Here is a 16,657-nt window from a genome sequence, read left to right on the forward strand (position 1 = left end):
CAAGTGTGAAGCTAGCAATGTGTCAGAGAAAGGGAAAGTTGCTAACTAGAAGGCTGAATAAATAACAAGATGCAGCTTGTAGAGAGCTTGATGTAGGGGAATGATTTGAGTACATGTCAGAACTTGGATATTACAGAAGGAGGAGACCAATTTGCCAAATAGCTTTTACAATGTGTGTTGGGAAGAGAATGGAAAGGATTGTCTGGGCAGAAAGAGTAACAAATGCTGAGGAGAGTGAACGTGTGAAGAAATTTACTGATAGTAGTGTCATAGAGTCATTCACTATAGAAATAGGCCCTTTAGCCCATCTTGTCTATGCCAACCAACAAACATCAAACTACACTTATTCCATTTGTGTAGAGTATGATTGCCCAGTTGCTGCTAATTGTTAAGCACATAACTGCCTTCCCCACCCCCTCAGGCAGCGGGTTCCATATTTTTATCACCCTTGAGGTGAAAAAAATGTTTCCTCAGATCCTCTGTAAACTATCTCCTCACCTTAAACTGGTGCTGTTTGGTCTTAGACACATCTTCAATGGGCAAAAGAATCTCATGATCTACCCTATCTATACCTCTCATAATTTGTGTACCTCAATCAGAATTCCTGTCTCAGCATCCTCTGCTCCAGGGAAGACAAACCCAGCCTATCCTGTCTCTCCTCATAAACTGAGACTTCCCATCCCAGGCAACATCCTTGTGAACCTCCTTTAACCCCTCTCCAGTGCAATCACATCCTTCCGAAGGTGTGGCAATCAGAATGGCAGGATTCCATCTGTGACCTAAACAATGTTTCATAAAGTAGTTATGCACTCCTTGTTACAATATCTCTGCCCTTCTTTATTAAGACCTTTTTCACTATTTTGTGCACCTGTGTTAACACCTTCAGAGATCTATGAATACACCAAGGTCCCTTTATTCCTCCGTACTTTCTATGCACTTACCATACATTGTGTATATCCTTCCCTTATTAGACTTCATAAAATGCATCAGAATTAAATTCCATTTGCCATTGTCCATTTGCCCAATTTACCAGCTGGTCAATATCAGACTAGACCATCTTTCTCACCATCAACAGCACCACCTATCCTGAGAAATTTCATGGCTCCTTGTTGCCCTCCTAAGTTCTTTTCAAATCACCTCACTGCACGCACTATACTTCTGAAAGGCCTCATCTGTTTGTAATGCACTTTTTCCTTATCAAACTTGTGGTATCCCTTGACATCCAGAGTTTGCTAGACTTGCTGCCTCTGCCCTTCACTCTTAGAGAAACCTGCTGGCCCTGAACTCATTCTCTATTACTGTTAAAAAACCTCTCACTTTCCAAATGTAGCTGTTCGCAAGTAACTGCTCACAGTCCATATTTGCCAGATCCTGTCTAATGATCTTGAAATTAGCTTCGACAAGTTTAGACACAACTTCTGCACTATCTTTAACCCATTCCATAACGACTTTGCAATTACTATCCGCAAAATGCACACCCACTGACGCTTCAACCATTTGACTGGCTTCATTCCTTAGGATTAGATCTAGCTCTGCCCCAGCTCTAGTTGGACTATCTACATACTGGCATTAAAAGCTCTCTTGGGTGCACTTTAAGTTTTACCCTGTTTAATGCTTTCATACTAAGGCAATCCCAGTTAATGTTACCAGTGTTATTGTAATCCAATCCTCTCGTACCTTTTGTGATTTGCCTACATATATGCTCCTGTATCCCCCTCTGGCTATTGGGAGATGTTTAGTATATTCCCAGCCAAGTAATTTTTTTTTGTTTCTGCTCTCTACCTGGACACCTCATTTGAAGAGCTTTTTAAGATATCCTCCCTCATTACTGCAGTGGTAGTCTCCTTTATCAATGATACAATGCCCCACTTCTCTTACATCCTTTCCATCAAAATCAAGCCTTAAAACTTCTGTATCTTGGAATTTTGAGCAGCTAGTCCTGCTCTTCAACTCAACAATTGCAACAATGTCTTATATCCACATGCTGATAAATACCTTACTAGTTAGGCTCTGTGCATTAAAATAGAGGCAGTTTTGTTTCCCAGACCTCCCTCGTGCCTTATCATACCAATGTATTCTCTACCTCCTGGACTATCATAGTATTCCTTCTGTGTCTGATTGAACTTTGCTCCTGACGATGGCAGTGGTGATGGTGGTGAGTAGTTGCAAAACTGACCCAATTGTATCAGCAAACCTGCCAGTAAGGATACTGGCCCATTCTGGTTCAGGTGCAGCTTGTATGGATCCTGTGTAACCCAGAAACTGTCCCAATGGTCCAAAAATCTAAAGCTCTCCCTCCTACATCATCCTTTTAGTTATATATTCTTCAGATCGATCTTCCTGTGATGGAGTCAGTGGCATGTGGCACTGAAAGTAATCCAGCGATTACAGCCTTAGCAGTCGTCTTTAATCTACTATTTAACTCTCTAAATTTGTGCTGCAGGACCTCATTGTTTTTCTGAACCTATGTTGTTGGTACCAACATGTAACACGACTGCTGGCTGTTCATCCTACCCCATCAGAGTGCTGTGCAGCCACTCTGAGACATCCCTGACCCTGGAGGAAACGCACATTTAAGAACAAAAATGTGAATGCTGGAAATCTGAAAAAAGAAACAGAATTAGCTAGAGAAATTCAGCAGGTCTGGTAGGAACTGAGGAGAGAAATCAGTTAATGTTTCGTATTCAATAACCTTTCTTCAAACTCCATTCAAGAGTCTCATTTGCTGCCACAGCACCCCCTGTCGGTTCCCCTTACACTCGAGTCCCCTGTACTAGGGCTGTCCCATTTGTTTTCCTCCCCAGCTGAGCAATGAAGCAAACTGTGGAGCTACAAACCAAGCTGTTACTGCTTTCCCTCCACCTCCACCAACAGTATTAAATGTGGTACACCTGGTTGAAAGGGGGATAATCACAAGGGACTCTTGCACTATCAGACCCGGCTACTTGTCTTTCCTGGCAGATAGTCAACTATTTTCTGTCTGTGTAGCCCTTACTGCTGATGTGACCAGCTTGCTAAATCTGCTATCGATGGCATTCTGAATTGGTGCCAGAACACTTTACATTGTATGTCTTTGTAAAAGTACTAGTGATATAAGTTAATATTTTCTGTTCTATTATGTATACTCCATAGTGAGTCCATCTGCAGCTTCATGCAGCAATCCTAGAGCTGAAAACACTTTCTGCCTATTTGGTCACTGGGAGTATCCTTGATTTTCCACAGATTACAGGAGGTGCATTCCATAGGGCAAGTCCTGCTCGTGTGAACTTTATCAATTACCAATCCAAACAATAAACTAGAAGCCTCCCAGTACTCGGCAGATCTTTTCTCTCTTTCTTTTTCTCTCTCTGTCTCTGTCTGTCTGTCTGTCTGTCTCTCTCTCTCTCTCTTTCTAACAAACTACAAAAATAAAGACTTTGCATGACGTCTCCCTTAGATATAACCCTCTTGGTACCTAAAGCTGGATCCCAAGTGGCCAGTCAGCATGATCAGAATGATGTTTAAAAATAACTTTTTAACTTTATTTTTATCCCTCAATGTGCTGCTGCCTCAAAGGCTCCGGTCCGAAACTTCTGCTGCCCAGTGAATAGGCTCACAGACCCATTGGTTTTAATTTTAATCCAACCGTAATCACCCAGTTAGCTGCTTCCACTTACCCTGCATCACTTTTTTGAATCCTGACATCACTTCAGGAGCTCTGGGATTCAGTGAAGGTTCCATCTGCTGCTCTCCTGCTGCTGCTCTAACCGAGTTTGATCTGGGTCTCGCCCCTCAGGTTTTTATCAGGAAACCTCACAACTGCCGTTCACACTCCCAGTCTGCTGGGCTTGTCTCCTCTCCCCAGTCTCCTCCGACTGATTGCTATTGGGAAAAGGCACTAACTGTGCAGGACACATATTAAGAAGAAATGGCCTGGTATGAGATATCATGGAGGGAAATTTCAAGGAAAACCATAAAGGAAAGGAATGTTCTATGATTTGAAAATGAAAATAAATTATTGGAATTGCCAGAGGATAGAAACTGAGGCAAGAACCTGCCTTTGGATAGAGCACAGCTGATAGGAGACACGCTGAACAACCTCACTCTTAGCATTTCTTGGTTATCTAGAAAGCATTATTGCTATTGAATTCCTGTGGGATTGAAATTCTCTACTGCAGCGGGCTGTGGAATCTCAGCATTCTATGTTTAGAGAAGGCAATTGATTGCTGATTACCAATGGTACAAAGGATTATGGGGATTGGGTGAAAGTTATTGAAGCATTTGATCAGCCATTGATAGAGACAATTATTGGACTGAGTGGCCTACTCCTGTTCCTATGCTCCTTATTGAAAAATGTTTGTTGAAGTTAAAAGAGATAATATTTACAGGGACATCTACCCTTGGTCGTAACATGGTCCAACTAGTCACTTATTGAGGTCTACCCAGATAAAAGCATTCCTTCACTGAAGAAAATTAGCTCCTTGAGGAAAGGCCTGCTGATGTCAGCTGACTATCTTTGTGTTCATGAATATGAAATAATGATAGCCAGAAGGAAAGCAGTATTGTGGAGAGTGATAAATTGAAAATTAATAGTCTACATTATTCCATTGGTAAATAGAACCTCTTGTGTTCATTGATATATAATTTTCCTTAAACTATACCATGCTAGGCTTTGCCTTTCTGGCAATGCGGATGTACCGGGATGTATTAGCCTACTTCCAACTTCAATCTTCAGTGACTCAAATCCTGGTAGGGATTGTATCAGTATTTATCTATTGTTAATATCATAAAGTTGTTTTTGTATGAAAACTGTATTTCTCAAGAACTTATTCTCCACCTTTTTTTTAATTTGGGTGGACTGCACACTGTCTGAATAAGCGGATGTGTGACAAGTGTCATAATCTGTCAAACCAGCATCATGCTGTAGTTTGACTTTCCCTGAAGACATTTTGAAATTAATTTTGTGTATTCACCGTTTGAACCAAAGGATTGGATAATGCTGCCTCCACAGAATTATATTTGCTGTTTATTGGAGCTTGATTGATGGGATCTGCGTGTATACCTATTTGTTGGTAAAGCTGAAATTCATGGTTCAGGTTTTCAGTCTAGCTTCCTAATACTGAAATCTCAACTGAAAAACCAGCAACAAAAGAACAGATTTGAATGGAATGTATGTGGGAGTGTAGTAGCAAGTAGCCTTGGATTGGACCGGCCTGGATTGGACCCGACCCGATCCGACCCACTGTGAAATGCTTTGTCTTGTGAGCAAGACAGGCAGATCACAGAGTTAAATAGCATAGATACGTAAATAATAGGTAAGCACTGGTAAGAACAGCAACACAAGTACAGGCGAATGTTAAGTGTTTGTGACTCCATTCAGTATTCTAACAAAATTAGGGTAAAAATTCTTTGAAAACCGGCTGGTGCGTGTGTTCAGGCTTATGTACCTTCTCACCAGTTAGTGAACAAATGCCTGCACAGCAGTGTATAAATCGAATATAATGTCCCTGGAGGTTGTGATACCAGTGTAGAGACATATATCATGACATGAGCTGGGGGAGAAACTTAATTCAGCCAGTTTGCCAATTTAATATGAAACATACTTTCTCGAATAAGGTCATATGGAATAGCTTAGCAAGACATTCAGTTCAAGGACAGCTAGGAATGGTCAAAAAATGTTGGCTTTGTCAGTGACATCCACATCCCATGAAACAATAAAGGAAACAAGAATGTGGAAGTATATCAATATGAGTGTACCTACACCATCAGAATTGCTGAAATGGGTACACACTAGAAAGAGCTCCATTTTGATGCTGCAATCATTTGTTAATATAGTAAGTTAAAAATCTCACAACACCAGGTTATAGTCCAGCAGGTTTATTTGGAAGCACTAGGTGGTTGCTCCTGATGAAGGAGCAGCACTCTGAAAGCTTCTATACAAACCTGTTGGACTATAACCTGGTGTTGTGTGAGTTTTGACTTTGTTCACCCCAGTCCACCTCCAAATCTTTAATATAGTAGTTTGGGTTATTTTCTGGTGTCATTAAAAGTCTATTTGTTGACAAATGCTGATGTGAAATGTTACAGCTGATTGTTGAAAGTTTTCCATGTGGACTGTCGCTTGCACAAAAAAACTAGTTAGTAGTCCGAGACCGGCAGCTTCCAATGTTCCAGTCTTTTAATTGAATACAAGGAAGACCCAGACAACTTGGGCCTGCAGTCTTTTGACTGAAAAGTTCTTGCAAGTGCTGCTCCAAACCAAAACATCTGGTCAGGGAGCCTGGTAGTTCTCATCCTATACTAAAAGCATGCACCATTTCTATGAAATCTACACATTACTACAGGGTCTGATATTTTCCTGAGTGTATGTGCCATCTCTAACTTTTGTGTTTCTTCAGTACTGTCATTGAAAATGACTGGTTTTATTTTTCTAAGCCTTTCCTTTTTTTTCTAGTCTTTGCATATTGTTCCTTGTGTATATTTTAAACCATCTTTCAGTCCAGGAGAATCTCAGAGCAAGAATAGATAATTTGCTGAAGCGTCTTCATTATATCTCTTAAAGTTGTCATGTGTTAGTAAAGAAGAACACTAGTAATTGAGTTGCCTGTCATAGAACATTACAGCGCAGCTCAGGCCCTTTGGCCCTCAATGTTGCGTCGACCTGTGAAACTAATCTGAAGCCTATTGAACCAACACTATTCCACTTTCATCCAGATGTTTATCCAATGACCATTTAAATGCCCATAAAGTTCACAGGACAACTACTGTTGCAGGCAGGGTGTTCCATGCCCTTACTGTCTGAGTAAAGAAGCTACCTCTGACATCTGTCCTATATCTATCACCTCTCAATTTAAAGCTATCTCCCCTCATGCTATTAATCACTGTCCAAGGAAAAAGGCTCTCACTGTCCACCCTATCTAACCCTCTGATTATCTTGTATGTCTCAATTAAGTCACCTCTCAACCTTCTTCTCTCTAACAAAAACAGCCTCAAGCCCGTCAGCCTTTCCTCATAAGACCTTCCCTCCATACCAAACAACATCCTGGTAAATGTCCTCTGCACCCTTTCCAAAGCCCCCACATCCTTCCTATAATGCGGCAACCAGAACTGTACACAATGCTCCATGTGAGGCCGCACCAGAGTTTTGTACGGCTGCAGCATGACCTCATGCCTCAGAAACTGAATCCCTCTGTCAATAAAAGCTAACACACCATACGCTGCCTTAACAACCCGATCAACCTGGATGGCAACTTTCAGGGATTTATGTACATGGATACTGAGATCTCTCTGCTCATCTACACTACCAAGAATCTTGCCATTAGCCCAGTACTCTGTATTCCAGTTACTCCTTCCAAAGTGAATCACCTCACACCTTTCCATATTAAACTCTATTTGCTGTCTCACAGCCCAGCTCTGCAGCTTATCTATGCCCCTCTGTAACATGCAACATCCTTCTGCACTATCCACAACTCCATCGACCTTAGTGTCATCCACAAATGTACTAACCCATCCTTCTACGCTCTCATCCAGGTTACTTATAAAAATGACAAACAGCACTAGCCCCAAAACAGATCCTTGCGGTACACCACTAGTAACTGAACTCCAGGATGAACATTTCCCATCAACCACTACATTCTGTCGTCTTTCAGCCAGCCGATCTCTGATCCAAAAGGTTCCATCACCCTCAATCCCATGCCTCCTGTATTTTCTGCAATAGCCTACCGCGGTGAACCTTATCTCAAACGCCTTACTGAAATCCATATACACCACATCAACCGCTTTACCCTCCTCTACCTGTTTGGTCACCTTCTCAAAGAACTCAATAAGGTTTGTGAGGCACGACCTACCCTTCACCAAACTGTCTTGATTATCCCTAATCAAATTATTTCTTTCTGGATTATTAAAAAACCTTACTCTTATAATCCTTTCCAACGCTTTACTGAAGTAAGACTCACTGGTCTATAATGGAGGAGAAAGTGAGGACTGCAGATGCTGGAGATCAGTGCTGCAGATGCTGCACTAGTCTATAATGACAAGGATTGTCTCTATTACCCTTCTTGAACAAGGGGACAACATTTGTTGTTCTTTAGTCTCAGTATTCCTATGGACAATGACGACATAAAGACCAAAGCCAAAGGTTCTGCAATCTCTTCCCTAACTTTCCAGAGACTCCTAGGAGAAATCACATCTGGCCCAGGGAACTTAACTATTTTCACACTTTCCAGAATTGCTAACACCACCTCCTTGTGAACCTCAATCCTGTCTAGTCTAATATCCTGTATCTCTGTATTCTCCTCGACAACATTGTCTTTTTCCAGTGTAAATGCTGACGAAAAATATTGATTTAGCGCCTCTCCTATCTCCTCAGACTTCATGCACAACTTCACACTACTATCCTTAATTGGCCCTAATCTTACTGTGGTCATTCATTTATTCCTGACATACCGATAGAAAGCTTTAGGGTTTTCCTTGATCCTACTTCTCATGTCCCCTCCTGGCTCTCTCTTACCTCTGTCTTTCGGTCTTTCCTGGCTAACTTGTAAGTCTCAAGCGTCCTAACTGAGCCTTCAGGTCTCATCCCAACATAAGCCGCCTTCTTCCTCTTGACAAGAGATTCAACTTCTTTAGTAAACCGTGGCTCCCTCGCTCAACCACTTCCTCCCTGCCTGACAAGTACATAACACGTCAAGGACACACAGTAGCTGTTCATTAAATAAGCTCCGTGTTTCAATTGTGCCCGATCCCCTGCAGTTTCTTTCCCCATCCTATGCATCCTAAATCTTGCCTAATCGCATCATAATTGCCTTTCCCCCAGCTATAACTCTTGCCCTGTGGTACATACCTACCACAGTAAATATGTGGTTACTATCACCAAAGTGCTCACCTACCTCCAAATCTAACACCTGGCCTGGTTCATTACCTGGTACCAAATCAAATGTGGCCTCGCCCCTTGTTGGCCTGTCTACATACTGTGTCAGAAAACCCTCCTGCACGCACTGGACAAAAACTGACCCATCTAAAGTACTCAAACTATAGTGTTTCCAGTCAAGTTTAAGCCCCCATAACAACTACCCTGTTAGTCTCACTCCTATCCAGAATCCATCTCTACAATCCTTTCCTCTATATCTCTGGAACTGTCTGGAGGCCTATAGAAAACTCCAACACGGTTACCTCTCCTCTCCTGTTTCTAACCTCAGCCCATACTACCTCAGTAAGCAAGTCCTTATCAAACGTCCTTTCTACCACCATAATATTGTCCTTGACTAACAATGCCAGATCTCACCCTCTTTTGCTACCTTCCTCATTTTATACTCATAGAAATCTAATTTGGTGACTGCAAATAAGGATGAATGTATTTCAAATGCTAAAATGATATGACCAGTTTTTTTTCCTACATATTATTATTAGATGGATCTCCTACAGTACTGCTTACAGTAAGTTACATGATACCCTGCTTTATAAGTGTCATATTAAACCATATAATGCAGGATCTGATCACTTACAAAGCTAGTGATGCCCCTGTTGAGCTACATGCTTGACTGCTGTTCCTTTGAATTAATTGCCTCAAACCACCTTTCTGAAAAAGGTCATTAATAAGGTCACTTCAAGAATGCTGCAGGGTTTCCTGGAAAAATAACTGGATTTCCCTGCTTTAAATGTAGTGTTGATTTTGGAAGCCTCACCAGCAACTGGCTGGTTCCATTTGAATCAACCAACTATTTAATCTTGCGTAGCATGCATTGTGGATTTCTATATGCACACTCTCGTACCATGCTGAGCTTGATTGCTCGAGAAAATATTTTTTAAGTTATGGACATATGGTGGTGGTAAGGGGTGCAAATGGTTTTGTTTTGTGCTTTTCTGTCAAACAACACTACTCAACATCTGTGCTGTACCCTTCCCTATCATGATCAAAAATAAATCATTTACCACAGGTTTTTAATACGGATCCTGTTGCATTTCCTTCGTAGAAAAGTTTATCTTTTAGCTAAGAATGCTACAAATGAATCGGAGCCTTGCCGATTAGTTGCACTTTGCCAGTTAGAACAGAAATCAGATCTAGAATGTTTTTGATATCATAATATAACCTGCTGTTTTATTACATCTACAGCGGATCACCTGAGTATGCTGTGTAACTTTAGGAGTTCAATGGTCTGGTCTTGTGCCTGGTGCTTCAATCCACAAGCTGATAAATGCTTCAGTACAGGTAAAGTCAACAAATTACTCATGAACCAGCTCCTCTTAGTATTTGACAACATAAAGCTGTATTTCCTTGTGTGTTGTAATCATTTTACTTTAATTCAAGTCAGTGGTTTTGCATCTTAAGAAGTTTGCATCTGAAACTTAAGAGAATTGACTAAGTTTTCCAGAATAATCTTTGTATTCAGTTGGTTTACTGTGCTTCACTTTTCATCACATGTGTACGTTTAATTTGTTCTGTGCTGAGTTAATGAGAAGCAGGCTAGTAGAGATGTTATACTTAACTTCTAAATCCTTGTATTACTCACGTCCCATTCTGCTGGTCCTGCATGTGGAAATCTAAGAAGAACAGGATTCAGCTCAGCTGTGAAGCCTCCTCAGTAACATAGCCTAGTATGGGAAAGATAGATAATGAGATACTCAAAGTCTTACCGCATCACAGAGTCTTAGTTGGGTCCTTTAATAGAAAGGGAAGATTATTGAGGTAAGTTGTTAAATAGTGAGAGAAATTTGTTTTAATTTGACTGTCAAGTGAATATTGGTCAACTTTTAGATTTAGCTTGGTGCTACATTTGCTTGCTGCGGTAGAGAGAGAAGCTTGAGTGTTCTGGGTCCTCTGTTATGGATAGTGTTGTTGTTTGAAGAAGTGTTTCCCTTGGCCAACATGCTCCTTCCTCCTCACAACTAATGCCAGCAGAAAAGCAACTCAATTATGTACCTTATCTGCTGTTTGTGGGACCTTGATATCCTAGGGTTGTATACCACAGTCTGTCGTCTTCAGTCCAATTTATCCATGCAGACCAAATTTCCCAAACTAAACTAATCCCATTTGCTTTCATTTGGTCCATATCCCTGTATACCTTTCCTATTTGTGTACCAGTCCAAATGTTTTTTTTAATGTTCGAACTGGAACTTCAACTACCACTCTCTGGCAGGTCATTCCATATATGAACCAAACTCTGTGTAGAAAAAGTTGTCCCTCTGGTTCCTTTTTAAGTCTGTCTCCTCTCACCTTAAACACATTCACTCTAGTTTTGAATTCCCCTATCGTAGAGGAAAAAAAGACCTTCGCGATTCACCTTATCTATGCCAGTCATAATTTTATAAACCTCCAAAAAAAACGTCGCAGCCTGTCCAGCCTCTCCTTATAATTTAAGCTCCCCAGTCCTCATAACATCCTTGTAAGTCTTTTCTGCACTATTTGATAATATCCTTCCTACAGTAGGGTGACCAGAACTGTTCACTCTTCTCCAAAAGTGGCCTCATTAATGTCCTCTACAAGTATTCTTAGAAGGAGTGGTTAAACATAGAGTCATAGAGATGTACTAACATGTTGGGCCTGTACTCATTGAGATGTGATATTATTGAAACATAAGATCAGAGAGTTTCATTGAGTGGATGTTGAGAGGCTGTTTCTCATAAAGGATTCTGGAACAGGAAACACAGTTTCAAGATCAGAGTTATGTTATTTCACCTGCAGACAGGAAGGGCCGTCTTCTCTGAGGATTGCTAGTCTGTTCCATGGAGGTGGGGTCATTAGTATATTCAGAGTGAGATGAACAGATTTTTGATTGGTAAAGAAGTGAAGGGTTCTGGGGACAGCCTGGAAACTGGTGTGAAGAAAGGTCATGATCTTTGTTGTATGATGCAGCTCTGAAGGGCAAATTGACGTACTGCTCCTGTTTCCTATGGTTCTTATCACTTTAGATTAGGTTATGATTCACTTTGAGACATCTTGAGGATGTTGTTTGTATTCCTTGATCTTGAAATATTGAAGCAAAATCGAGTCCATGTTAATCCCCTAGTCATGAAATAATGTTAGTGTTCAGCTGGAAGGAAATTACCCATCCATCCACCCAGTCCACTACAATTGATTGCAACCTACAATAGTGCCTCAACATACAAATGACCCCGTTCACGAACAAATTGGTTTATGAACAGGATTATACATAAAACTTTGCTTCTACGTACGAAATTCAAGGTACGAACGAAGGTGAACGTTTTAAATGACAATGTGATGTCCCATTTTCGGAAAATTCTGCAGCAAAGAAGAAAACAAGTTTCTCTGGATCGTTTTCTTGTGGCATCACCAACTTCCAAGAGACAAAAAAGAGAAAAGACTCCGGAAATATCCGAACAGTGGGAAAATTGATTCAGTTCGTGAACTTTTTGGTTCGTGAACTGGGTCCCGGAATGGATTAAGTTCCTAAGTCGAGGCACTACTGTAGGTTGGTTTTGAGTTTTTGAAAAAACAAATTGGAATCAAACCTGTGAGCATTGGGCCACCAAGACTAATTTTTCAGATCATTAGTCTACTTATTAATAATGTAATGATAGAATGATACAAACTGTGCCACAATTTCAGTAGCTTCTCATTGGTATGAAATATACTCTGTTTCTTCTTGTCACCCAAACCTGGTGTAGCAACAATCTTGTCCATAGACTTCAAAACATACTGTCTGTTTTAGAAGGCAGGCTTTTGAATCTTCACCAGGTAAGTCACAATTATATGTTTTGCATTGTGTTTTCTAGGTTTGTTGAACTGTGTCTGTGTGACCGATGCCGTAACAGGTCAAAAACAGATATTCTACACAAACAGCAGTGTTCTTGCTCAGCAGTTTGCTCGTAGGGTAAGCAAGGATTTAAAATACTGAGTTTTCTCTGACTGAAAAGACGTTATGAAACAGACCAAGCAGTTTGTATAAAGTGAAGCAACATGTTAATATTGTTTTAAAGTTGTCTTATTCTGACAAAGGATATGTTCTGGATTTTTGGCACCTTTTTCTTGTCCTAGCATTTGTGTGTTTGGAATTGCTCAATCCCAGTTTTTACATGGCTCAAAGTCCTTCTGTTATTTTCTCTCCCACCAATTAGCTGTAGCATTTATTGTTGTGGTTCTGTTCGCCGAGCTGGGAGTTTTTGTTGCAAACGTTTCGTCCCCTTTCTAGGTGACATCCTCAGTGCTTGGGAGCCTCCTGTGAAGCGCTTCTGTCATGTTTCCTTCGGCATTTATAGTGGCTTGTCTCTGCCGCTTCCGGTTGTCAGTTGCTGTCCACTGCAGTGGCCGGTATATTGGGTCCAGGTTGATGTGTTTGTTGATAGAATCATTGGATGAGTGCCATGCCTCTAGGAATTCCCTGGCTGTTCTCTGTTTGGCTTGCGCTATAATAGTAGTGTTGTCCCAGTCGAATTCATGTTGTTTGTCGTCTGTGTGTGTGGCTACTAAGGATAGCTGGTCATGTTGTTTCGTGGCTAGTTGGTGTTCGTGGATGTGGGTTGTTAGCTGTCTTCCTGTTTGTCCTCATGGCACTCATCCATGGCACTCATCCACAGATTCTATCAACAAACACATCAACCTGGACCCAACATAGTGGCTACTGCAGTGGACAGCAACTGACAACCGGAAGCGGCAGAGACAAGCCACTATAAATGCCAAAGGAAACATGACAGAAGCACTTCACAGGAGGCTCCCAAGCACTGAGGATGTCACCTTTCTAGGGGACGAAATGTTTGCAACAAAAACTCCCAGCTCGGCAAACAGAATCACAACAACGAGCACCCGAGCTACAAATCTTCTCCCAAACTTTGTAGCATTTATTTTGTGATATTGAGATGAGAGCAACACTGGCTAGTCCAGTATTTGTTATCCATTTCTTTTCCGAGATGTTGCTGAGCTATTTTCTGGATCTGCTGCAGGCCTTGTAGGTGTAGCTACACTCACAGAGGATTAAGGGCATTGCGGTGAATTTAGTTCCGAGTCAGGGTGATGTGTGATTTTGTTTTTGGGACAGTTGTTTACCTCTGCCAGCACCTTTTGTTCTAGCCAGTAGAGGTCCCTTCTGGGTTTGGAAGTTAATGCTAAAGGAGCATGGGTGGGTTACTGCAGTGCATCTTGAAGGTGGTACACCCCATTGCTACTGAGCATCAGTGTGGTGGGCTGCTTTGTCCCGAATAGTGTCAAGCTTCAGAAGGGTTGTTGGAGCTGCACACAAGCAGGGAAGTGGAGAATATTCCACTGCACTCCACGCTTGTGCTTTATGGATGGTGGACAGGCCCTGGAGAGTCAGGAGGTTTTGTTACTCACTGCAGGATTCCTATGCTATTTGTATGGCTAGTCCAGTTCAGTGTCTGGTCCCTAGGGACCACTCCAGGATTGCTTGTAACTTTTCTGATTGGAAGTTAATTGAGGCACCTTTTGTTTTTCCAGTGTGCACAACTATTTGATGGAGTGTGACATTCACCTATCATAACTAGGAAGACACCGTATCTGATCAGTTATTTTATTTATGGTATCTTGCTTTAGCTATGTTGTTTTCTGCGTGAAATTGTCAGTTCTTCCAGCATCCAAGTTCTGAGGATATTCCTCTGTCTAATCATGCATCGAAGTGTTGGCAGTTTTTGATACTTTTTGTCTTGTGATTGCATTGAAAATAAAACTATAATAATTTAGCCAAATGGAGCTTTTTTAGACGAGAGGTTTTAGGATTGACTTTTCTGATTGATAAAAGTTCAAAGTCACATCTGCAGGTGTACCAAGAATTCTGAATGTGCAGTGTTTCTGCAGGCCCCTGTGTTGTATAATGGCTGTCGATCGGGAGAGATTTTCAGCCTAGACATCAGACAACGAATGGCAAAAGCCCTGAGCTGGGCAGGTACAACAATCTCCCAAAACTCTGCTGTGACTTCCATCCAGCTCTTACAGGATGAAAATTACCTCTTGGCTGCAGACATGATTGGAAAGGTAAGCAACCAGGGTGTGTTCAAGAATTTTAAAATCATTTATGATTGGCTACAGTATATATAGAAATGTTTATGCTGTATATGTTATCTGTTGGGTTTTTGCTGTCATTCTTTTCAATCACAATTAAATCTGTTTATTCAGGTTAGGTACGGTCATTTCAAACCTTGCCTCAATCACTCGTTTGTGTCTGACTCCTCCAAATGCATCCATCCTTAATCTTAAGTCAGCATTTATTCTCTCTCATTTTCTCTCTTTCCTTCCGAAGGACTAGATTCAGTTTCAAGGCAATATTTGGTCAGAGTGACCATTATTCATGGATTAGTTCAACACTCTTGCCTCAGAATGACATCACAGCCACAGCCCCCTCCTCACGTTTTCCACAAGGGTCACAAGACACTCTATGCTGGCTAGAAATATCGAGCTCATTGTGGTACTTGGACACACAAATAGAAGAGCCAGCCAAGACCAACAAAACTCTCAAGAAACTAAAGCCTGAAGGTCACTATTTATGTTAGAAAACCAAACTAATCATATTCATAGAATGTGAGAGCTCTACCTGAACCACCATCTTGAACTGATGCAGCCCATGTGTTTTTCTCTACTGGCTACCACATTTCTAAATGACAAAATTAATAAAAAAGCATGTCTATTCCAATGTCTTTCCCAATGCTCAGTTACTCAGAACTATTCGTGGCTGGTTGGTGTTCATGGATATGGATCGTTAGCTGTCTTCCTGTTTGTCCTATGTAGTGTTTTGTGCAGTCCTTGCATGGGATTTTGTACACTACGTTGGTTTTGCTCATGCTGGGTATCAGGTCCTTTGTCCTGGTGAGTTGTTGTCTGAGAGTGGCTGTAGGTTTGTGTGCTGTTATGTGTCCTAGTGGTTGTAGTAGTCTGGCTGTCAGTTCAGAAATGTTCTTGCCACGAAACGACATGACCAGCTATCCTTAGTCGCCACACACACACGACAAGCAACATGAGTTCGACTGGGACAACACTACTATTATAGGACAAGCCAAACAGAGAACAGCCAGGGAATTCCTAGAGGCATAGCACTCATCCACAGATTATAAGACCATAAGACATAGGAGTGGAAGTAAGGCCATTCAGCCCATCGAGTCCACTCCGCCATTCAGTCATGGCTGATGGGCATTTCAACTCCACTTACCAGCGTTCTCACTGTAGCCCTTAATTCCTCGAGACAACAAGAATCTATCAATCTCTGCCTTGAAGACATTTAGCATCCCGGCCTCCACTGCACCCTGTGGCAATGAATTCCACATGCCCACCACTCTCTGGCTGAAGAAATGTCTCCACATTTCTGTTCTGAATTGACCCCCTCTAATTCTAAGGCTGTGTCCACGGGTCCTAGTCTGCTCGCCTAATGGAAACAATTTCCTAGCATCCACCCTTTCCAAGCCATGTATTATCTTGTATATTCTATCAACAAACACATCGACCTGGACCCAATATACCGGCCACTGCAGTGGACAGCTAGAACTGACAACCGGAAGCGGCAGAGACAAACCACTATAAATGTCGAAGGAAAAAACACAAGCGCTTCACAGGAGGCTCGCAAGCACCTAGACAGGGGATGAAACGTCTGCAACACAAATTCCCAGCTCGGGTATGATTTAATTACAGAGATGTGACTACACGATGAAAAAGATTGGGAAGTGAATACCAAAGAAGATGTGGCATTTAGGAGGGATAGGCAAATAGGAAGAGGAGTTGGGA

The 16,657-nt window shown here is 41.6% G+C and overlaps 1 protein-coding gene across 4 annotated transcripts in view; it reads left to right on the plus strand.

The window, feature by feature from the left end:
* The window catches only part of wdr21 (WD repeat domain 21), an 86,148-nt gene that overhangs the window by 60,218 nt on the left and 9,273 nt on the right, over window positions 1-16,657 (plus strand). For all 4 annotated transcript variants that reach the window (XM_060828698.1, XM_060828697.1, XM_060828699.1 and 1 more), the window contains 4 exons: window positions 4,649-4,728; window positions 10,091-10,186; window positions 12,712-12,809; window positions 14,744-14,920. In XM_060828698.1, the coding sequence (XP_060684681.1) occupies window positions 4,649-4,728; window positions 10,091-10,186; window positions 12,712-12,809; window positions 14,744-14,920 (451 nt within the window). The remainder of the gene's footprint in view (window positions 1-4,648; window positions 4,729-10,090; window positions 10,187-12,711; window positions 12,810-14,743; window positions 14,921-16,657) is intronic.

Source organism: Hemiscyllium ocellatum, chromosome 8, assembly GCF_020745735.1.
Source record: "Hemiscyllium ocellatum isolate sHemOce1 chromosome 8, sHemOce1.pat.X.cur, whole genome shotgun sequence".
In the NCBI taxonomy this organism is placed as follows: Eukaryota; Metazoa; Chordata; class Chondrichthyes; order Orectolobiformes; family Hemiscylliidae; genus Hemiscyllium; species Hemiscyllium ocellatum.